We start from the raw sequence: 23279 nt of genomic DNA on the forward strand, positions 1-23279 counted from the left end.
ACCTCCAATTTTCAAGTGGTTGATGATGTAGCAAACATTTGGGAGCCTACCATTGCGCTCTGTAGTCACTACTTGATACTGAGTAGATACTAACGTAAGAATAAGAGATTTTGTCAAATGCCTTGTTGAACTTGAAATACTTGTGGACTGCATTTCTCTGATCCACTCTTACCAGAGGAGGAAATAAGTTCCATCTGGTACGATTTGCCCTTGTGAATTCATGAGCCCCTCCTCCCTAACTGTTCATGAATTTTTAATACAATGGAACATCTCTTCTATTACTTAGCCCTGGACCACCCACAGGCCCCCTAGTCTAATATTTGGCTTCCACCATATTTATGAGACGTAACATGGGCTGATATGTGTGCATGCATAGGTTAGTGTACATATTTCCTAGCTCTGTCTGCTGAGAGGGCCTAGAAATACCAACTCCCAGGAGTGAAAGACATGCCCAGTACCTAGACCTTGGTTTCAAAATAGCAGTCTCCAATAAGAAAAGATACCTTGACGAAGTAGGTGAACAGAGTCAAGGAAAAACCTGCACGTCAGTGTGTTTCTCTTTTATTCTGACATTACTGCCACACACACTTACGACATTTTTGTTAACCAACTAGGAAGGGTTTTCTCAACAATCAGTTCTCTGGCACCAGCTGAGTGTCCACAATTTAACTCAATTCTGACACTACCTGGAGATAGAATGAGATCCCATAGATTAAGGTGCCCCCCAGACACTGAGCTCCAAATCCTAGAATTTCCTGGGTGATAGGAATTTATTTTGTTCTAATGAGGTGACTGTTGGTGGCTCCTGGATGGGGACTGGTCAACAGACTTAAGTTATAATTAAAAAGTTGGAACTTTCAGCCGCACCTGCCATTCTTCGGAGAGGAATTGGAAATTGTGTTAATCTATCATGCCTATGTGATGGTCTCCACAAAAGCCCCCAGAGTATCTGGGCTGGTGAAGGCAAAGGTGCTGGGAGAGAGCACGGAAGCGCCACATCCTTCCCCACGTAGTTTGCCTGATGCATCTCTTCCATCTGGCTGTTCCTAATTATATCCATTTATAATTAATTGCTAATCTAGTTAAGTACACTGTTTCCCTGAGTTCTGTGAGCTACTCTAACAAATTAATTAGAACTCAAGGGATCATGGGGACCTCAAATTTATAGCCAGTTGATCAGAACCTGTGGCACCTGGACTTGTGACTGGCTCCATATGGACATGAATAATTGAGTAAATGGAAAATCTTAGAGAAGAATTCCAAAAACTAGGATGGATAATCCTTCCCAAAAAGTGGAGCTTAAAATAGTGTGAAAAGGGGAGTAGTAACTGCAATGGAGAAACCAATACACTGTAGCTTCACCAAGTAAGTAAGTGAGGTTATCAGCAATGATATTCATGTTAACATCATGTGTGCCCTGATGTGTGATGATAAGAATAGCACTCCCTGGCATTTTCCCCAGAACCATAGTCTAATCATGAGAAAAATGAGACAAAGTTAAATTAAGGAATACTGCAGAATAGCTGTCAAGTTCATGAAAAGCAAGGAAAGATTGAAAACTATCAGATTAGAGGAGATATAGCAACCAAATAGATCCTAGAACAACAAAAGGACATTTTGTTTACCAGTAAGAAAATGGGTAAAAATCTAGTTAATAATGTGCCAGTGTTAGTGTATTCGTTTTGACAAATGTAAAATGCTTATGTAAGATGTTAACATTAGGAGGAAACAGTGAAGAGTATGGGAACTCAACTATTGCATCTCTTTTGTAAATCTAAAATTATTCCAAACTCAAAAGTTGAATAACATGGGCCAATCTCTGGCATTTCAACACCATTCTCACTACCCACGTATTTGATTTCTCAAATACCACAGTGGTTCCTTTGACAACATGTGTAAGGTCTTTAGATACAATGAAAGGTGAGCCACATGGATAAACTCAGAAAAAGTCACCTGCTAAATGAAGTTTGTGTCTGGAATCTGATTGCTTTGTTGGAAGATTTGTCAGTATTCCACTCAGAGCAGCTCCTGTTTCCAAACCTCGCTTTCTTCAGGGATGCCTTCTCACAGTATGGTTGGTGCTAACCTTCCCACTCCGGTAATACTCCATCGGAGTTGAGCAGCGCTACTCAGACAAGCATTAACATACTATGCTGTCCATACAGTGTGTCCATGTCTGAGCTTCCGTTTTCTTTGTAGTCCAAAGAAGTCTCCAAGTTTTTGTCCTCAGAGCCACTGTCTGTGACCTCATCTTGAAAAGTCAGCGCACCAGCCTCAGGCTGTTAGAATAGTTTAACCCAAAACATGGATATCAGACCAAATCATACAATTTATATCAACAGTATGAATGACAAAATTAAAAAAGAGATTCCTACATGCCCTATTTTCTGTTTGGCCATGGGGTAGATATGATGGCTTTAAAGACCATGAAGATGAGGGGCTTTTGTTACATTTAAAGAACTGGGCTCATCCACGAATGCCTTGAGACAGTTACAGATTTCCATTGTATGGTAAACCAGTGTGAATCAAGTATGCAAAAACAGATTCTGATATAATTATACTGAAAATGTGTAACACTTGTTGACCAAAAGAGTCAAAACTGGAACAGACAGCAATAACCAAAAGGCCTGATCAGGGAACACCAAATTTTGCTAATATCCAAGGAAATGCAATACCGAATCCTCAGATCCCTGACTACCCTCCAAACTATATTTTATTCCTTAATAATTTACCAGAAGAGACTGCTGAGATGATGTTATCCATGCTGTTTAATGAGTTCCCTGGTTTCAAGGAAGTACTTTCGGTACCTGGGATCTATAATATAACATTTGCTGAATCTGAAAATGGCTGACAGGCTGGAGCTGCCAGGAACAGTTGTCTTTAAAGGACTTGGTGTTATTTACTGTTTGGTAACATTTAGGCAACTTTAATAGTTGGTGGGGGGAAGTGAAAGTGAAATTTTTTTGCAGGTTTTTAAACAATTACTTAGTCTTCCTTTAGCCTTAGTGAACTATGAAATCTGAAGGCCTTCATTTTGTACAATAAACTTGTCTTCTATAAAACCAAAGTCGCATTGCCTCATTTTCACTGTACTCTATTGGTTGAAACAGCCATCACAAAAATCTCCCTAGTTCCAAGTAAAGGAAACAGATCTCTGGAGGGCAAGAATATCAGTCACATTGGAAGAAGAGCATATGGGGTGGGGTAGATTGTTCCAACAGTCTTGGGGAAAATACGACCCGTCACATGACTGCACCATTCATAAGAGAGTTTCAAGAGTGCTCCCAAAGTCATCTTCCTTAAATGCAAATGTAATCCTATTGCCAAAATATTTCATTAGGCTCCCCATTGTAAAGTCAAAGAATTCTGCCACCTAGCCACACCAAACCATCTGCAGCTCTCAGAACATGCTTCATGCCTTCCCGCTGCCACCTCTGGCATTATAACGCTTACTCCTTTGGCAGGTCTTAGCTCAAGTGACACCTCTGCGGGACCCTTCTTGATCTCTTACCACCTATCCCCAGTTGATTATTCCTTTCTTTGGGTCACTGCTGACCACCATCATAGTACCTGGTAATTCTTTATTGCACTTACTTCCTTACCTGTTGACCAAAGTGTCATAACCTTGATGGCAGGAACTGTGGTGTGTGTACTCATTGCCTGATTCCTGGGAGGCCCTTGATAAATGCTTAACTGGATGGATAAAAAAGACCTTTGCATCACATTTCAGGGCTTATAGCTACAGTGTGAAGCCTGAGAATCTAATTCAGTTCACAAAATAATATTAGCTACCTTTGTAATTGCTTATTCTTTAGATTTGTCAGCCATTGCCCTACGAATCAAGTCATTCTGACCACAGTGGAAACCCGATTGTAAACTGCATATTTTGTGTTGTCATTGATTTCAGTTGGGTAACTTGAAATCATCTCAAAGACAACATCTAAAATAACTATTTCACCCTACCTTCCCCTCGCCCCCCCCCACCACACACACACACAAAAAGAGAAAAAAATAGTAACCAGCTTTCTTTTAGTTCTCTCAATCTTTGATTAATAGAATTAGACTTTTAGAAATTTAAGGAATCTCAGAGATCATCTAGGACAATACCAATTTTGATAGGTGAGGATTCTGAGACATAAAGATGCTATATGACTTATCTCTCAGCTATTTAGTCTCTCAGAAATGGAAGTAGAACCCAAATGCTTAAGTCTAGTACCCATAACCCACAAAGTCTAATCCCTTAGTTCTCAGTCCCGATGGTGCATTAGAATCACCTGTGTACTTCTTTTAAAAAAAAAGACCGGCAGTTTGCTAAGTCTGGAGTGAGATCCAAATATGTGAGTATTAAAACGTTTTGGTTTGAAAATCAGTCACCAAGTCCTACTGATTTTTTGCAGTATCTCAGGCTCCCTCCTCATTCTGTAACCTCTTTTCCACCCCCCAACCCAATCGCTCTAAGCCTGGGTTTTCTACTTCATTTTCCCCTTCAGTACAAGTTGTTCCCTCTCCCTGGAATTCTCCACTCCTTTACCAACCCCAACTCATTCTTTCCTATGCATCCTTCAAGACTGTTCAAAGTCTACGCCCATGAAAATAGCTCAATTCCTCTTTCCCATGTTGATTTCTCTTCACATGTCTATAGTGAGAGCATCATATGCAATTTATCATTTATACCCTGCCTTATGAGACTTCTGAGAGACCCATTTTAGTGGTGTAAGCTCTTAAGGAACAAGTCCATGTCATACTTTTAAAGTCACTAGGGCATCCAGCATCATAGGAAAAAGACAGCTTTTTAGTAAAATATTTTAAATTAGGTTGGAGAATTCAATGATTAAATCTTAGTGGTATTTGTATTCTTGTTTTATGGTCAAAAAAAGTGAAGTAGAGTGTCTCATAAGACTTTTTCACAGCTTGTTGAAAAGAGATGATGTAAGATTTCATAATAATGGACTAGATCGCAACACATTTAGAGCAACCCTGCACAGCTTATTTGGAATGACTGATGATATGCTAATGAATAGGGGTAAGAAGTCATGAGAAACTGAAGTAGGTTAAGCTGAGATGGCAAATATATATATATGGGATTATATATTTACATATGTATTACTATACTGTAAATGTCATATATTCAGTTTTCACCAAAAACTGATGCTTTTAATGCCAAACCAGAAAGACATAATTCTGGTAGCACTGCCAATATAAAACAGTAGTTGATTTGATTGTGAGGATGGTTTTTAATATAAACTCACTCAGGATTTCTTATAACTGGTATCACTTTGAGAGATAAACAGTAATGAACTAAAAGCTAGCAGTAGTGTTTGTTTTTTAAGATAAGCATGAGGTTTTTAATCATGATGTCTTTGGATTCATATGCTATGGACATGTAAATTATTAAATGACTTGTTTTTCCTCATGAAAAATGAAGATTGTATCAGTACAAAAAATAATTATTCTTTGTACCAAAAAAATCAAAGAAAAGATCATTTAAAATAGGAAGTTATTTAATGTGATCCAGTCATTTTCATTAACAGATTTTTAGTGTTCAATTTGGTAAGTTTTGGTATATATGTACACCCTTTAAACCATAACCATAATCAAAATAACTAATACATCCACCGCCCCCAAAAGAGTCAATAATATTTTATTTTCTATAGGATAATACTAAGATTTCACTGGTAATTTAAAAATAATGTGTTATTCTAGTAATTTATCTTTAGGTACTAAAAAAACTCTTTAGAACAGGATTTTGCCACTCTTTTTAGAACAAAAGTTATCGCATTGATTGGCCCCACTGTTGGATTTCTTGGTCATTGTAATGGTACAAAAACATCACAAATGAAGCTCATCGTTGATCATGGAGGAAAATGACTCTTCTTTCTATTAAAATCTGGGGGGAACATATTTCCAGTAATTTTGACTCTTTCAAGAAATATTGTGCCAAAACTCATTTTCCCCCTCAATTTGGAAGAAAAAAATTTTTAAATCTATTTATACATACTTGTACATACTCTTGAATTATAAAATAGCTGTAAGTTATAACACTTGTACATGTTCTTTTTTTCAGTATTTTTTGCATTTGACAAAAACAATGGTAACTGCATAAATGTAAAAGAGTGGGTTAATGGATTATCAGTGTTTCTTCGAGGGACTTTTGAAGAGCAGCTGAAGTGTAAGATTTCTATATGGGATTACTGGCTTAGTAATATATATTATCAATTTTGTATTTAGTGAATGCTTAAATATTTGTTAAAGATGTAAAATTAGTGTTCTCTATTAGCAACCTTGCAAAAATAGTTCAATAGCTTTTAAAAAAATACAGATGAAATGGAAATGGTTGGCCTATTGCATAGAAGAGTTCCTAGTCCCAGATCCCCAAACACTTCATTCACTGGTTCTGTGGCACTGAAATGTCACCAGGATGGGTCTTTGGCTTACGGGCCAGGCTAGGAACAGAAACTAAAGGTTAGGGCTTATGCCAACTTTGATCCACTAGTAAGGCTGAGGTTTCTGAGGCTGCCTCTGGGCTCAGCAGGAAATGGGCCTTGATATGGAGGCATGCATGGGTCACATTCAGGCCATTTCTTGTCTTTTCATCAAAGAAAATGTTAGGAATTGACACACACATTAACTACCAGATAGCAATGCTCTAGTGTTAAAGTTAGTGTAGATGAGTGAAAAGAGGGTAAAAGGCTAAGGACAATGAAAGCCCAAAGGGAGGAGGGTAACAAAGGGTGCTTCCTACAGAAAAGGAACTTGAGGAATTCCAAAGACAAAAGTCTCCCAGTTCACAATTTTTTTCTAGAAATAACTCTGGCCTTACCTCACCTGTACTGATGTACATTTCCTATGTTTTATACTTCCGGTGCCAGGATTTGGGATGAGGAACCCTGGAAAAAGAATAGGAACAATTTTAAGTAGTTGTCAAAGAAACAAATTGCTTAAAGTCAAATTACTTAAATGAAGATTGCAAGTGAGTTCTGAGTAAGCAAATTTTTATCCTGTTTTGTCCTTCCACTTGAATTTGGATTTGGGAAAAGAAGATCACTAAATTAAACACACATTTAAAAAAATGATAGCACCATTGTAAAAAAATCACCTACTTTCTCTGACATTTATGTTCTTTTCTTTGTTTTGTGGTTTGTTTCTTCTTTTCTCCAGTTTAATGTTTCACAGGGTAGCATTTAAATATAGTTGCCACTTAAGTTTTTTGCAGCATTCTTATACAAAAGTCTCACTGAAACGTGAAAAGCTGTTTCTTAGATGTAAATTCTTGTAGTAATACTGATACATGGTGAAAATGGTCATGACATTGAAAGTAGCTGTATGTACTGGAATAGCACACTATCAATTTTTCCTTCTCTAATCCCACTTCCTAAAATGTTTCATATACACTTCAAGAAATATTAATTTGGGGAAAATACTACTTCTACTAGGGTTGTATTGCAAACTCATATGTATGCTACAGACTGGAGGAACTCAATGAGAAGACACAGCTAATCTGATACTCTGGAGTTTTATACATGGTTCTATAACTTTTGCTAAAACATTTAACTGGATTACAAACTTCACCTTAGCTCTTTCACTGCTGTGTTCCTAGGACCTGACTAAGTCGTTTGGGGGATGAATGAGTAAACTGAGGTAATGCTTACACTGTGAGAGGAAGTCAGTCCAGGGAGAAAGTGATCATTTTGGATAGTGCAGACCAGCAGGCCTCAAGGAGGTGACAGACTCACTATCCAAATATACGGGAAAATACTATTTGTCAGTGACATAGTAATGTGTGTACTTAGTTTTTGTACTCTATAGAAGAAGAGAGTCAATACTGAGATATGTACACACACTTGTGTGTACATATGTATTATATAATCAAAGGTTTATATTTATCTCCTTTATTGTAGCTTCATAACGTTTTTAAACCCTCAATTTCAAAATCCAGAAATTATAAGTCTTTTCACATTACAAGGGGTATTTAATCTTGTGGACAAAAATATAATAAAGGGTGATTTATTTATCTATCATATAAATCAACAATTGTAGGTTGTAAAAATTGTTTTTGTCCGTTTTATTATATATTGAAATAACTAAGGAGAAGACTAAGGACATTTTAACTGTTCTTATCCAAATCTTTAAACTTCTTATGCTTTGAAAAGTCTGTTTTAAAGTTTATTATTTGAACGGTGATGGTTACATTTCTCGAGAGGAAATATTTGACATGTTGAAGAACAGTCTACACCAACAGTCATCTGAAAAAGAGACTGATGGAGGAATAGAAGAGTTGGTAGAGATAATGCTGAAGAAAATGGTAAGAATGAAAAACTGTAATTCATTAAATCCAATCAAGTGGATGTTGGATAAAGGTAAAGAAATGATTTATTTGCCTCCATAATAAATGTAACCTTTATGAGAGCAAGAATTTTTGTTCTCTGCTCTATTCATTGCCTAGAACAGTGCCTGGCTGATAATGGGTGCTCAGTAAATATTTATGGAATTGAATTGGATAATTAACTGAATCACTATACAAAATGAATGTATATTTTTAAAAATTTAATAGAAGTAAAACCTCATTAATTACACAGATGCACTTCATGTAAAATTGGATGCTATTCCACTCTGTCTTTATGACTTTAGCCCCCCAATTCATCTAAACACTCATTATAATAAAATAATAAAAATAGTTCTTTATAGAGTGCTTACTATATACTAGGCCCTTCACAGAACTTTAATATATGAACTCATTTTATCTTCAAAACAGCCCTATGAAGTAGAAATTATTGTCTCTATTTTGCAAATAAGAAAACTGAAGTACAAATAGGTTTATTCACAGTCACACTAGAAAATGGAGTGCAGAATTCATCTTTCAATGAAACCAATAATACCTCTTCATTATGGACATAGTGATTTCTCTCCTTTACTTACTATGACCCTAAACTGGATACCAGTGAAGATTTGTGACCATAAGGCAGCCGGGTTCTGGCTCACCTCAATTATTCTGGAGTTCAAGAAAGAAAACATGGGGGCTGCCACATCTCAAATTTAGCTAACAAAAACTCCAGAGTGTCCTCTTCCACTAGGAATATTTTCACCGCCCCACTAGGGCTGAGGATAGACTTATTGAGAGACAGTATGTTCCCCAGTACCAAACCCACCTCCTTCCTTTTGAAAGGAAATGTTATGTAGTGAACCGTTTTCTGACAATTATTCAAATCTTTCTCTAGATGAGACTTTCAGCAACCCTGATTTAGTTATGCCCAGAAGTGAAAAAAAACAAGAATCCATCAAATCAAAACCAAATTCAATGAAGCACTTCCAGACATTCATAACCTACACGGTGCTTTCCTCATGATTTACTTAATCATCCAGTCATGAATGCTCCACTCCGGGCAGGTCTGTCTCCTTCCTGACTTACACTCCTGCTGTCATAACTCAGGCTGGCAATTCTTCTGCATTTCCTCCCCACACCTCTCCACCTACCTAGATCCCAACTGGCCTTAAAGGACAAGCAGTGGTCGGGTCCATCTTGAACTGTTAATGCTCTAATTCCCAGTGCCTTGCTGCTTAACTGAGCAACATTACTTTTGTCCTTTTTACACAATGGGCCCCCAGCTAAGACATCCTTTGAGAAACAAGTTCTACTACAAAAAATTAAGCTTGAGAATCTTTGCCCAATGCAATTATCGCAAAATTAGTAATAAAATATTGGGTTTCCTCTAATTTTTTGTCTTATTTACCTATTTAGAGTATGAGTCCTTTATGTATGACATAAATGTATACATAAATGTATGACAGGGCTACATTTTATATACAGTAACTCCGGTCTGAGTCTGTTTGGGCTGCTATAACAAATTACTATAGACTGGGTGACTTAAACGACATGGATTTATTTCTCAAAGTCTGGAGACTGGGAAGTCCAAGATCAAGGGGCCAGCTGATTCACTTCCATGGTGAGGGCTCCCTTCCTGGCTTGCAGACAGACAGCAACCTCCTCAATATGTCCTCACGTGGCACAGAGAGGGAGGTCTGATGTTTCTCTACTTACAAGGACACTAATTACGTTATGAAGGCCCTACCTTCATAACTTCATCTAAACTTGATTGTCTCCCCAAGGCCCCACTTCCAAATATCATCACATTGGGGGTTAGACCTTTAACATATGAATTTGGGGTTGGGGGGCATATTCAGTCTATAATACCAGGTATGCCTATTCAACTAATAGGAATAAAGTAAGTGGCCTCCTTAAATAAATACCCTTTGATTTATATAAGTAGTGCCTACAGAAGTGTGAACTTCGTTTTACTTGATCAAACCTTTTATTCTAGATAATTTTCCACGCAAAATTTAAAACTACTCAACAATTTATGAAGAAATCATCTTCCTCTCTAGGATTATGACAACGATAGCAAGATATCTTTTGCAGACATTGAAAAAGCAGTGAAAGAAGAAACTTCTGTTGGAGGTGTTTGGACAATGTTTACCAGAAGCAAAGGTACAGTGCCAACAGCCCAAATTGGTTGAGAAAACATTTTAAAGAATCAGAAAGTAACACCTAATAGACACTCACCTCTGTAGGGCTTCAGCCGACTGCTAAATTTAGGGCTGAGCCCGTCCTAGTGTTTCAGGATCCAAGACAGTAGACCAAGTAATTAATATCCAACAGACTCTTTTGAGCTTGTAACTTCAACTATACAGTTCCTAATTTTCTGTATGCTAATATTAAAAAACAAACAAACAAAAAACACCCCAGGGTGTACTGGTAGTTGGCTTGCTTAAGGGATAGAACAGTGAATAAAAGGGTGGATTCAACAAGTACCAACTATAAGCTGCCAGGAGAAAACTTGATCTATTTCAGCCCAAATGTTGTCAAACAGTGAGAATAAAGTTTTAACAATTTTGGACACATGTGTAGTACTTTATAGTATTTTATTTGTGGTTATAAAGATTTTCATGTATGAATTTGACAAGTTTTCTGAGCTTGTAGAGCCAGCTGAATAATTGATTTGACTCATTAATATTTCTGTTCTAAATCCTTTGATTAATTGTGCTTTGGAAACATGATATACGAAGCAACTTTTCATTCTCTGTAGTAATTTAGATGATTTTGTGAACAGACTTGCATATTAAGCTTTCCTTAGCCATCTCAGCTTGTCTCTCTTAACTTGTACCACTGTAGTTTATTCCCACACTTTCATTCTGCTGGAAATATGGTAAAAAGCAATGGGTGAAAGGCAGACTTCTGGCTTTAAGAGACTGATAAGTGAAAACTATAGAATAATGGACTCGATGGAACACCAACAGTTCTTCAGCTGCTCCGAGTTCATCTATAGCCCAGTCGCCTAGAGCCTTGCTACTCAACGTGTATTCCGTGCAGCAGCAACGGTGTCACCTAGGAACTTCTGAGAAAGGCAGTCTCAGACCCCACCCCAAACCAACTGAATCAGAACCTTTTTTTGTGTTTTTTTTTTTGGTGCCTGACACAACAAAGGTTTATTTCTCTCTCATGGTCAAATATGTTGGCGGGGATGGGGCGGCGTGCTGGTCTCCAGTCACAGAGCAGATCTGAAATCCATTCAAGTACAGAACGCATCTCTTCACAGCTCCTCCCTTTAGGGCATTTTTTATTATTGCGGTAAAATACACCTAACATAAAATTAACCTTTCCAACCAATTTTAAGTATTCAGTCCAGCACTGTTACGTATATCTCACTGTTGGTTGTGCAACCAATTTCCAGAACTCTTCATCTTTCAAAACTGAAACTCTATCCCTGTTAAACAACTCCCCATTCCCGCCACCGGCCAGCCCCTGGCCACCACCATCGGAAATACAGTAAGACTCTGAGGTTAAGGTACATAGCACCGTAAAGTCTAAGGAGCCTTATGTAGTTAGCAATTTATTCTTTCCAATTTTGTGCTCTAATGTATCTTTTACCTCAGAGTTCAGAAAAAAAAAAATATATATATCATTAACTTACAAGGAACTGGGGTCAAACCCCTTGCCTGCAGCTTCTTTTAATACCATCCACCAGTTAGTGCCGTGCTAACAAGTTTGGATCAGTAAGGCAAACTGAAGGTGAACGGTTTGTGTTTTTTAACTTTTATTGGGGGACAGTGTGTTTCTCCAGGGCCCATCCGCTCCAAGTCATTATCCTTCAATCTAGTTGTGGAGGGCGCAGCTCGGCTCCAAGTCCAGTCGCCGTTTTCAAATCTTTAGTTGCAGGGGGCACAGCCCACCATCCCATGCGGGAATTGACCCGATAACCCTATTTTTCAGAGTTCGTGCTCTAGCTGAGCCATCCGGCCGCCCCTCCGGCAGCTCAGTGGCAGCTTGTCATCTTCAATCTAGTTGCGGAGTGTGCAGCTCACTGGTTCACATGTGAATTGAACCAGCAACCCTGTTGTTCAGAGCTCATGTTCTAACCAACTGAGTCCCGGCTGCCCCAAAGGGGAACTTTTTGAACTGTTCAAATTCAATCCATTAGGCTAGAGGCCTTAAGGATAGGGAGAAAACAAATACATACACCATTTGGTATGAGCCTTCATATTTTTATCAGTAAAAATATGTAAACATCTTGGACATACTTGGATTTCCAACTATGTGGTCCACTGACAGAAAAAAAAAAGTGGATGTAATGAAAGTGGTAGAAGTCTAGTATTTACAAATACTGATTTGTTTCTGCTATGGATCAAGTGAATTCTTCTTAGAACTTAACTATAGCAAGTAATGTCTAATTTCAGCTTTGTTCTAATAGTTTAACTTTTTTACTTTGCAGATTTGTCTTGATTTTGAAGCACTGGCATTCACACATCCTGACTTTTAGTTTTTGAATGCAAATCACTTAATAGTTGTATTAAAATAAAAACAGATCCTGGTTGTCTATATTTATTGTAAAGTTTCTGTATTTGCTTCAATTAATTCACATCGTTATTGCAATGTGAGAGGTAATGTTATAAGAACAGTTTCTGTAATAGTAAGCATGGATCAAAATGACAACTATAATAAGTAATGACAGACTAATATTATTTTATTTATAAGTTAGCTAACAATCTTGGATCTGTGGCAAATACTGATTCAGCCATTCCCAATTCTCTTTTCTCTTGCTTCCTCAACCACAGATGTTGCAAATCTAAAATATTCACCAGTCCAGACTCGTTAGTTAGGAACAGCCACTGGTCCAGTTCTACCCAACAAGATATAACCGAAGTCATGGGGTGCAGTTTCTGGGAAAGTTTTATTAAGGGAAACAGTTGGTTGGCATGTACATGATAAATTAATTTTAAAAGATGAAACTAAATTAGACAGGTAGCTTGAATGAAATAATAGAGAGGAGTGCATTAAAAAAATACCTGCAGTAAAATCTCTTCAAGAATTAAAATGACAGGCTAAAAATTAGTACCCTAGAAAATATTAATCTGCAGCCAGTAATCTTATATTCTTCTTCTTTGTTTTAATGGATGACTTGTATGTACACTTTCTAGCTTGTCCTCTGGAGGCTTGGGCACAGATGAAACCACCTAGTTGACAAAAAAAAAAAAAAAAAAGAACCACCGAAACTTAATTTTTATGGTACAAGGGTAAACAAACTATTAGAAGAGGCAGACTATATATTCAATAGCCTATCCTTGCTATCACGTTTGAAGCAGAATTAGCCCAAGTTCAAGATACAGCCTATGATCTAGGCACAGAGCAGTTTTCTGCCCAAACATTGATGGGAGTAAAATTTCTAACTACATTTAACAAAACAAACAAAAAAAAAAGGTGAGGAGGAGAAGTAAACACATGCTCTAGTTTAACATTCCTTTATAGATCTGAAGTTGTTATTTTATGAATACAGATAGACTCCGTGATTATGCACAACTTGAAATGCTGAAAACGTCTGGTACATTTACAGACATGGACGCTTGTGGGGGGGGGGGGTAAAGGAAAAATTTGGAGAAATAATCAGAAAATGGTATAATCCTAAATTTCTTGGGGAAAATGAAATTGAACACATCATCAAAAGAAGAGTGGACAATAAGTTAAATAAAGAGAGTAGGAATCTCCACTTAAAATGGAAAATTACTAGAAACTGTAGTAAACTGTATTTCTCCTTTTTTTGGTCCTATTATTTCTATATCTAGGGTTTGGACCTAACAATTTTTTCTTGAAAATACAGCCAGCTCTGGCTGAGACATCTATGTATCTGTATCTATGCATTAATGAGCTGCATGTGAAGGAAGAAAGGGTGCCAGCACAAACTAAAAATTTAAGAGGTGTAAACATAGAAATTGTGTCCATGGATTTTTATTATTATAAAACAATCATTTATCCTTAATCGGATAATAATTTTAAGGTAAAAAAAAGTACATAAAATAAATTAAGCTACTTGAGGCTCCCTAAATCACACTGGAGAACAACTATGTGAAAAGCACTTTCTGAACATCAGAGTTAAGTATAAGAGAATGGTCTTTCTCCCTCAGTTTGTGATTTCTAAAAAGTCGTACTCCCCAATAATTTCTTTCAAAAGCAAACTCAAATGTTAACTTTCTTTTATTTGTGCTTAGAAAGTGGAAAATGATTATGTAAGTAATGTAACAAATATTACTAAATTGCACAATCTAGTTCTAATCTATTTAAGAGGTTTACATTTGAAATGCAGAGGGTAAGGCCTAATCTTTAGAAGTCTCACCTTATTGTATGGCTATCTCTATGAAAGTAGGAAAATAAATGTTTTGAATTTGATGTAATTTCTAAAAACTTTGAACTTCAGAGAAATATATTGTAATAATTTTCTTTTAATCCAGTAGTGCTTCGTATTTCTGGTCAAGATGGTGGAGTAGGTCAATGCCGTGCTCGCCTCCTGTGACGACCACATCACAATAACAAACTACAGAACAAACCTCATTGAGATTCGCCTGAAGTTTACTGAACAGAAGTCCCTCAACTAAGGACAAACAGAAGCCACGTCCAGACAGGTAGGAGGGGCAGAGACACGGAATGGGCTGGTCCCACATCCTCTTGTGGAAGTTAAAAACTGGGAGGGATATCTCAGCTGTGGAGGCACCCCGCCCCCCAGAGAAGCGAGGGTCCCAGTGCTGGGAAGAGAAATCCCCACAATTTTTGGCTGTGAAAACCAGTGGAGACTGTGTCTGAGTGAGACAGGAGGGCAGCTGGAGTCCCAGGCGTTGCTCTTAAAGGGCCAGTGCATGGACTCATTCACTCTGAGCGTCAGCGCTGGGGCACCAAAGACATACAGGAAGGAACTGAATTATCTGGCTGCAGGGAGAGGGCTGGAGGAGCAGATTTCTCCTGGACAGAAGTGCTGGCAGAATCCATTGTTTCTATGTTTGAGGCCCCCTCCACCCCCACAGTGTGCAGATGCAGGCGGCCACCATATATGAAGCTCCATCAACCTGGCTAACACGAGTCGACCGCCCTGGTCATTCCTTGAGACCCTGCCCCACTCAGAATGCAGACTCACCCAAGCCGCTTCCAGTGTCTTTTCCATATCAATGGCCTGTCTTGCCTCATGCTGTGGACTTTCCTAAAATCTTAACTTCACAAAACCCAAACAAGCAACATCTGGCCATGGCATGCTGCGTACCTCTTGCTGAGCAGCCCAAACCCAGCACTAGCAGCAGCTGGCCTTGGTTTGCCACTTGGCCTCTCGAGGCACCTCCAAGCCCAGTTTGAGTGGCGGCCATTTGTGAATTGCTTTGTGGCTCATGCCAGGTGGCACTGGGCAGGGCACATGCTACAGCTTAACTTGGCCAGTGAGAGGCCCCTCCCAAAAGGCCCAAGGGCTTGCACATCTGGTTGGCAGCTTCGTACTAAGACTAAGCATCACCTGACTGCCTCCAAGGATGACAAACACAAAAGGCAGAGCAAGCACCAGAGCCCTGCTAAAGCAAATCCTGCTCTGTAGGGTCAGGCCCTGCACAATAACTCTACTGTAGTCACTGTCATTCCTCACAACCACTCAGCCTAAGGGCCAATCCTTCTCGCTAATGTGCAAATAGCAACGAAGGCTCAACTACAACAGGAGGGCAGACACAAGCCACACAAGGGACACACCTGGAATACCTGGCTCAAATGACAGGCAGACTGCACCACTGGGCTCCACAGGACACCTTAACTACATAAGGCCACTCTACTAAGACCAGGGCACACAGTAGTCCTACCTAACACATAGACACAAACACAGGGGGCAGCCAAAATGGGGAGACAAAGAAACGTGTTCAAAATGAAAAACAGAACAAAGCTCCAGAAAAAGAACTAAACAAAATGGAGACAAGCAATCTACCAGATGCAGAGTTCAAAACACTGGTTGTAAGGATGCTCAATGATCTCAAAGAGAACTTCAACAAAGAGATAGGAAACATAAAAATGGGAGACAGAAAACAAAAAAAGAACCAGTCAAAATGAATATAATAACTGAAATAAAGAATACATTAGAGGGAATCAACAGATTAAATGAAGCAGAAGGTCAAATCAGCAATTTAGAAGATAAGGTAGCAGAAAACACCCAATCTGAACAGCAAAAAAAAAAAAAAAAAAGAAAATTAGGATAGTTTAAGCAGCCTCTAGGACAACATCAAGTGTAATAACATTCACATCATAGGGGTACAAGAAAGAGAAGACAGAGAGCAAGGAATTGAAAACCTATTTGAAGAAATAATGACAGAAAACTTCCCTAACATGGTGAAGGAAATAAATATGTAAGTCCAGGAAGTGCAGAGAGTCCCAAACAAGATGAACTCAAAGAGGACCAATGAAAGACACATCATAATTAAAATGCTAAATGTTAAAGACACAGAATCTTAAAAGCAGCAAGAGAAAAGCAGTTACCTACCTACAAGGGAGCTCTCATAAGACTGTCAGCTAACTTCTCAACAGAAACTTTGCAGGCCAGAAGGGATTGGCACAAAATAAAGTGATGAAAAGCAAGGACCTACAACCAAGATAACTCTAACCAGCAATTTAGAATTGAAGGACAGATAAAGAGCGTCCCAGACAAGAAAAAGCTAAAAGAGTTCATCAACACAAAACCAGTATTACAAGAAATTCTCTAAGAAATTCTCTAAGTCTATTACAAGGACTTCTCTAAGATGGAAAAAAAAAATCAAACATGAATAATAAAACAGCAATAACTACATATCTATCAATAATTACTTTCAATGTAAATGTATTAAATTCTCCAATCAAAAGATAGGGTGGCTGAAAGAATAAGAAAGCAAGACCTTACATATGCTGCCCACAAGAAACTCATTTCAGATCAAAAGACACACAATGAAAGGAAAGGGATGGAAAAAGATATTTCATGAGACTGGAAACAAACCAAAACCTGGGTAACAATACTTATACCAGACAAAATAGACTTTCAAACAAAAACTATAATAAGAGACAAAGAAGGACCCAACAATTTCACTTCTGTGTATTTATACAAAGAAATTCAAAATACTACTTCAAGAGGATGTGTGCATCCATATGTTCATTGCAGCATTTACAATAGCCAAGGTGTGGAGGCAGCCTGGGTGTCCAACAATGGATGAATGGATAAAAGGTGGAATATTGGTCAGCCATAAAAAAGAATGAAATCTTGCCATCTGCAAAAACATGGATGGATCTAGAGGGTACTGTGATGAGTGGAGTAAGTTAAGACAGAGAAAGACAAATATTTAAGGAAATGTTAACTATTTTAAGATTTCCTTATATGTGGAATCTAAAGAACAAAATAAAACAGAAAGAAACTCATAGAGGGGCATCCAGATGGCTCAGCTGGTTAGAGCGTTGAGCTCTCAACAACAAGGTTGCCAGGTCAATCCCCGCATGGGATGGTGGGCTGCGCTCCCCGCAACTAAGGATTGAAAAAGGCAACTGTACTTGGAGCTGAGCTGCGCCCTCCACAACTAGATTGAAAGACGATGACTTGGAGCTGATGGGCCCTGGAGAAACACACTGTTCCCCAGTATTCCCCAATTTGAAAAAAGCAAAAAAAAATCCCATGTGCTCCTATTTAAAAAAAAAAGAAGAAACACAGATACAGAAAATATTTTGATGGTTGCCAGATAGGACAGAGGGGAGGGTTGGGTGAAAAAGGGGATGGGAGAAAGCACTACAAATTGGTAGTTACAAAATAGTCATGGGAATGTAGGGTATAGCATAAGGAATATAGTCAATAATATTGTAATAACTATGTATGGTGTCAGATGGGTATTAAATTTATTGGAGTGATCACTTCATAAATTACATAAATGTCTAATCACTATGTTGTACACCTGAAACTAATATAATGTTGTATGACAATTGTAACTGAAAAATTTAAAAATATTTTAAAAATATAGTTCTCTACTTTGGCTCATATTAGAACTACCTGAGGGGCTTAAAAAAAGGGAGGGCCTGCGCTCTGCTCTCAGATTGATCTTACTGAAACCACTGCTTTTATATTTAGAGTGATACAAAATATATTTTGTTCATTGTTCAAAGCAAGATTAATGGCATCAAAGCAAATAAATTTCTATTAGTCAAATTCAGTTAATTCAACAGAGAATTGTAGGAAAACACACCAAAAAACTAAAAATGAAAAAAGTTAATGACAATGCTACAGTTTTCACAAACAATTCTCCATTTAATTGTTAGTCCTACTGTAACCAAATCGTCTCTTAAAACAGTTCAAAAATTATCTTACCTCTTTAAGTTTATTTCGAATTAAATTCGCAGTTGTATTCAATGAGTCATCATGCATATCCACTTTAGGTATGTCTGGTAAAAGAGGCCCAATCATAACCTCATTACTGCTCATGCTTGTTTCAAGAAAAGTTCCAAGTTTACGATCATTTTCTCTTCTTCTTTTCCGCTCCTGCAGTTGTGTTGTCCTAGGCATAAATCTGTCAACTGCCTCTGAAGGAGTAATAGCCTTCTGTGCACCAGGGCAGGCCACTGAATTTTTAAAAGTTTTCACCTGCATTTTCTGCAGAGTGTCATTGTGGTTGCAATGCCCCACTGTTTCACCAAGGTTTCTACCCTCCTGAAAAGAGTTCGATGCTCCATACATGTGCTCTCTTGACGAACATGTACATTTTGAGGAGAAGTAACACAAAGGCAAGTCACAAGAATAAGGAAGACAAGGACCTGCGTTTCCAGCTGCACAGAATCCAGATTTCTCAGAATGGAAGTCCTGTCGAAAATCTTTTGTGTCTTTATGTTCTGAAACCAGTTTCTTCTTTGTCATGAAATGATCTTTATATTACAATTTAAAAGGTGAGGGAAAGGGAAACAGAAATGGTTCGTTTATTTTCATCATTCTAGAAATATGTAATTTTAAAAACAAACATTACTTTGAAATGTTAACAAATGCTACTCTGAAAAATTGATTTCTTGAGGAGGTAATACATTCATGTGGTTTAAAAGCTAAAAAGGATAAAAAGTATATTAAGTGTCAAGTTTCACTCTTTCCTTGTTCCCCATATGCCTGGTTTCTACCTCCCATAAGTCATCACTATTCTTACTTTCTTCTTCATCTGTACAGCATGTCTTACTTTTCCTCCTTCCACCCACCCCTCTTTCTCTCCTATAATACCCATTTCTCTGCACCTTTGTGTTTTTCACTTAACTGTAGATCTTAGAGAGTTTTTCCATAGAAAGCTGATTTTTTTTTTTTAACAGCATAAGAGAATTCTATTACATGAATGTAGATGATCCTTAGTTTGTGTTTGTTAGTTTTTAAAGGAGGCAATATGCTGGGCCCGTATTTTATAATTTCCTTTGCCCCAACACATCAAGTTTGCCTGGAACTAGTTAGTTACATATCCCACAAGTTAAAGTTCAGTGTCTACAAATGACCAGGGACTCTCACCAGTTCTCCTGCCAAATTTTCTCTTCACCACTGGCACATGCCCCTTCCCCAATCAGCCATAAACTCACCATGTTCATTAGCTATATGGACACTGACTTTGTCTTTCAACTAAAGGGTAGAAATTTGGTAATTTGAGCATCTAGTACTATTCAGATTTCAGACCACACACATTATTTTAATCCAATTCTGACTGCTCTAGTCCTACAATCCATGAACCAGATCCCATGGCTCCATTCCTGGCATTTGGAATTTATGTCTAGGGAAACACAGTTGGGCATATGGGGCACTTAGCCAGCTGCTGGTCAAAAGTAGAACATTTCCACTTTTAGCAGTTTTAGATTAGCAGTTGGTAACTGGTCTAAAAATCCTAATTTTTTCTCACTGCCTTTAGGTCAGACCTTAATTCCTTAGCATGTGACACAGGCCCTTCATGATTCACTTCCTGTCATCTTAATCTTATCTCTGAAGCCTCTGTGTTGTGGCTACCCTGTTCTAGTCACAGTTCCTTAAAATACATGATGCTCATTTATTCCTCTGGGCCTTTAAAGATGCTATCTGGGTAATATCTACTTATCCTTAAAGATGCTATCTGGGTAAACCTCTCTCATCCTGTAGGAAGTTTTCCACGAACCAACATCTCTCCCTTCTCAGTCCAGATAGAACACTACACAGAACCCTATAGTTGATAGTTATTGAATATTGCGATCATTTACTTGTCTCCCTTCCCACGAGACTGGGAGCTCCATGATGATATACCTAGCAGAATGAATGACACATAGGTGTTTAGTAACAAGCTTTCCATACCTTTATTTTTAGTAATTCTTCCTATATAAGCCTTCCTCTCTTGTAATTTTTTTCTAGTTTCTTCAACTGTCTCAAATTCTGGAGCATAGCACACATGAAGCAATCCACCAAAGAAACTCTGTTCATCCATTTTTCTCTTGGCTGTCCTAAACAAAAATACATGATAGCATGGTTTATCAATCTAGATTTACTTAGGACGAAAGCTTGACTAGTTTACGATGCAATGATCTATAGAGCAAAGTCCAGCTTTTGCTATGTGCATGCTTTGGGAACTAAGGTGTTGTGCTTGTGAATGCTATCGGCCTTACTGATCCAGTGCATTCTGTTAGAACCTTGACTCCCCTCTCCAAACTGTATTAATAGGTTTTGAGCTAAGTGATCCACACATATACAGACTCCCTTAAACCAACTTAGGATCCAGCTGGGTAGCCTAAGGTATACAATATGTGGTCATGAAATAGAGATTTTCTCTGTGGTAAGTTAAATGGCCCTTGAGAGTTAGTTCATACCCAATGTAGCCTTTTCAGCACAATGTGTTCCTATAATGGGATTCATATATGAGAAAATTAATAATTGTAAAACCTACAATTGAGGAAATACTGAATATATAACAATTATTCAATGAGAAAATGAGAAGGTAGTATTCATTCAATAAATATTTAAACATCTATGACCGGTCAGGCATTACTACAATAAATAGTTAAGTACTTCTGAGCCCAGGTATAATAATAAGAAATACTTATTGAGGTTTTACTATGTACTAGGCAGTGTCCTAAGTACTTCACTTGAATTAACACTTCACAACAACTCTATGATGAAAGTGAGGCCTGGGGACATTTATAACTGAGCCATGCTCACATTGGTTTGTGGAGCTAGGATGCAAATCCAGATGTCAAACTCCAAGCCCTACTGTACTAGGTGCTGTGGAAAATGCAAAAGCTCTAGAAAATATGCTTCCCTAACCATGAGGAGCTGGCAAGTTGGATAGGAAAGTGATATTACATAGAAGAGCAACCTGAGAACAATACATGACCCCATAAAATCAAGTGCTTTAATGGTAGACTACATGTGCTATTCGTGGCACACAAAATATGAATTGTAATAGCCAGGGAAGGATGGGTCTTGAAGCGAATTAGTAGGGGTCCGCATAATAAAGCATTTCGTATTTCAGCCTTATTGGAACAGAAGTGTTGTATAGAAAGTGGAAAAGATGGGGTCAATTTACACAGGTGCATAATAAGAAGAACCTCAATAATCAATGTTTACTGCATTCTGAACAGGAGGCACCATACTAAGTCCTTTATATGGGTTATCTCACTTCATCCTTACACGACCTCATTTAAGTAGGTCCTTCTACCATATGGATTTTACAGAATAGGAAAAACAGGCTTAACAGGGTTAAATAACTTGTCCTAGGTCGTGATGCTAGTAAGCAGTGGAACTTGAAAACTTACTCCAAAGTCAATTTTTAATTTACCACACTGTATGACAGAAAACTGTTAAGCATGGGAACGATATGATGGAATGTGTTTTGGTAAGGCGAACATTAAAAAAGACTGGAGGAAGACAAAATTACCACAGGACTATATTGTTATTGAGTAATTCAGGTATGAACGGGGGACAACTGGGGACGAAATAATAGCAATGGGAATGAAAAAGATAAGACACTGCTTAACTTGCATATTACCTTGCACTTTGTAAATTCACAAATTTAATAAGGTAAACTTCTGTAAAGTCTTCTGCTGGGTATTCATCTAGAGCGTTATACTGTTCAATTGCTCCATACAGAGCAAATCGCTCAACTAACTCCTTCATTGCTCCCACTGCAGGAACTCCTTGTATTAGTAAGTACCGAGATTCCAAATTAATTGTATATACCTGAAAGAAATGCAGACACGTTAAACGCACTTCATAAGTAAACCCAGGACAAATCTACTTAAAAAATAAAAGCTTTAAAAGCAAGAACTAGTCTGTTCCACTGGTCTGCAGCACACAGAACGTCAAAAAATGTGCACCTCTCTCTGCATAACGAAAAATTCACCCCACGTGTGAGCGCCTCTAACCAAAACCTAAAACAGGACTACCTCAATTGACATGTTTTCCAGAAGCTGACTCGGTAAAAGTTACTGGAGTTAACAAATATTCATTGAGAGCTTACCGTGTGCCAAGCACTATCATCAACACGGAAGACCCAATGACTAAAACAAAGCCCCGTTTCGCAGAGCTGACGTTCTAGCAGCTGACCGAGGAGGTCGTGGGGATCTGTGGTACCTGAGTCCCAGGGTTCCTAACACCCATCTCCAATGAGGGAGGGATACAACCTCAGTCTTTCAAGCCTTTATTTACGTAAGCTGGGCATGTGAAACTAGAGCTCACATAAAACTACTGAGCTTGGCGAATGAAACCAAAATCACTTTACCTTGACAGCCCGAGGCCGTCGCCCCTCCCGATATTTGGCCCGCGTGTCGCATACAGCCTTTTGGACGTGATGGTCGAATAAGGTCCCCAGCTCCCCACCACTCGACGCCATCTTGCCGACTTTGGCCCTCACCGAGACGACAACATCCGCCTGGCTGCCCTTCTGTTTATCCAATAAGAGAGAGGGATGAGTCAAGACGTGCCGGGATTGGCTGAGGAATTGGCCATTGT

At 38.3% G+C, this 23279-nt stretch overlaps 2 protein-coding genes and 1 pseudogene across 6 annotated transcripts in view; 2 read left to right on the forward strand and 1 right to left on the reverse strand.

Moving 5' to 3' along the window:
* The window catches only part of LOC308510619 (calaxin-like), a gene marked incomplete at both ends in the record, with an annotated part of 15923 nt that extends 3148 nt beyond the window's left edge, over nt 1-12775 (forward strand). The window contains 5 exons of the mRNA XM_081080215.1: nt 4868-5023; nt 6065-6169; nt 8151-8302; nt 10381-10483; nt 12765-12775. Coding sequence (XP_080936341.1) covers nt 4868-5023; nt 6065-6169; nt 8151-8302; nt 10381-10483; nt 12765-12775 — 527 coding nt within the window. The remainder of the gene's footprint in view (nt 1-4867; nt 5024-6064; nt 6170-8150; nt 8303-10380; nt 10484-12764) is intronic.
* On the reverse strand, nt 547-23195 carry RBM48 (RNA binding motif protein 48). 4 transcript variants are annotated; one of them, XM_081080211.1, is made up of 6 exons: nt 23050-23195; nt 22318-22508; nt 20631-20776; nt 18660-19210; nt 6826-6887; nt 547-2273 (listed from the first exon to the last, which is right to left on the reverse strand). In XM_081080211.1, the coding sequence occupies exons 1-5, from the start codon at nt 23158-23160 to the stop codon at nt 6852-6854; spliced, it is 1035 nt and encodes a 344-aa protein (XP_080936337.1). In that variant the 5' UTR covers nt 23161-23195; the 3' UTR covers nt 547-2273; nt 6826-6851. The 4 variants fall into 4 exon arrangements, with proteins under 4 accessions (XP_080936337.1, XP_080936338.1, XP_080936336.1 ...); XM_081080212.1 differs by having other exon boundaries at nt 547-2279; XM_081080210.1 differs by lacking the exons at nt 547-2273; nt 6826-6887 and adding an exon at nt 11587-13506.
* Nucleotides 2277-2935, forward strand: LOC308510618 (U2 small nuclear ribonucleoprotein B''-like; annotated as a pseudogene). The gene has a single exon. The product of its transcript is annotated as a U2 small nuclear ribonucleoprotein B''-like (transcript).
* Nucleotides 23196-23279: the final 84 nt, after the last annotated feature.

The sequence above is a fragment of the Rhinolophus hipposideros genome, assembly GCF_964194185.1.
Source record: "Rhinolophus hipposideros genome assembly, chromosome: 18".
NCBI lineage: Eukaryota > Metazoa > Chordata > Mammalia > Chiroptera > Rhinolophidae > Rhinolophus > Rhinolophus hipposideros.

Excerpts from the sequence above, each read along its gene's own strand:
- RBM48 (XM_081080210.1), bottom strand. The coding sequence starts at position 23,160 with ATGGCGTCGAGTGGTGGGGAGCTGGGGACCTTATTCGACCATCACGTC. Across the intron at positions 20,777-22,317 it reads GTGAATTTACAAAGTGCAAG|GACAGCCAAGAGAAAAATGG; the intron begins GTAATATGCAAG and ends ATTTTTGTTTAG. Across the intron at positions 19,211-20,630 it reads AAGAATTACTAAAAATAAAG|ATCATTTCATGACAAAGAAG; the intron begins GTATGGAAAGCT and ends TGTAATATAAAG.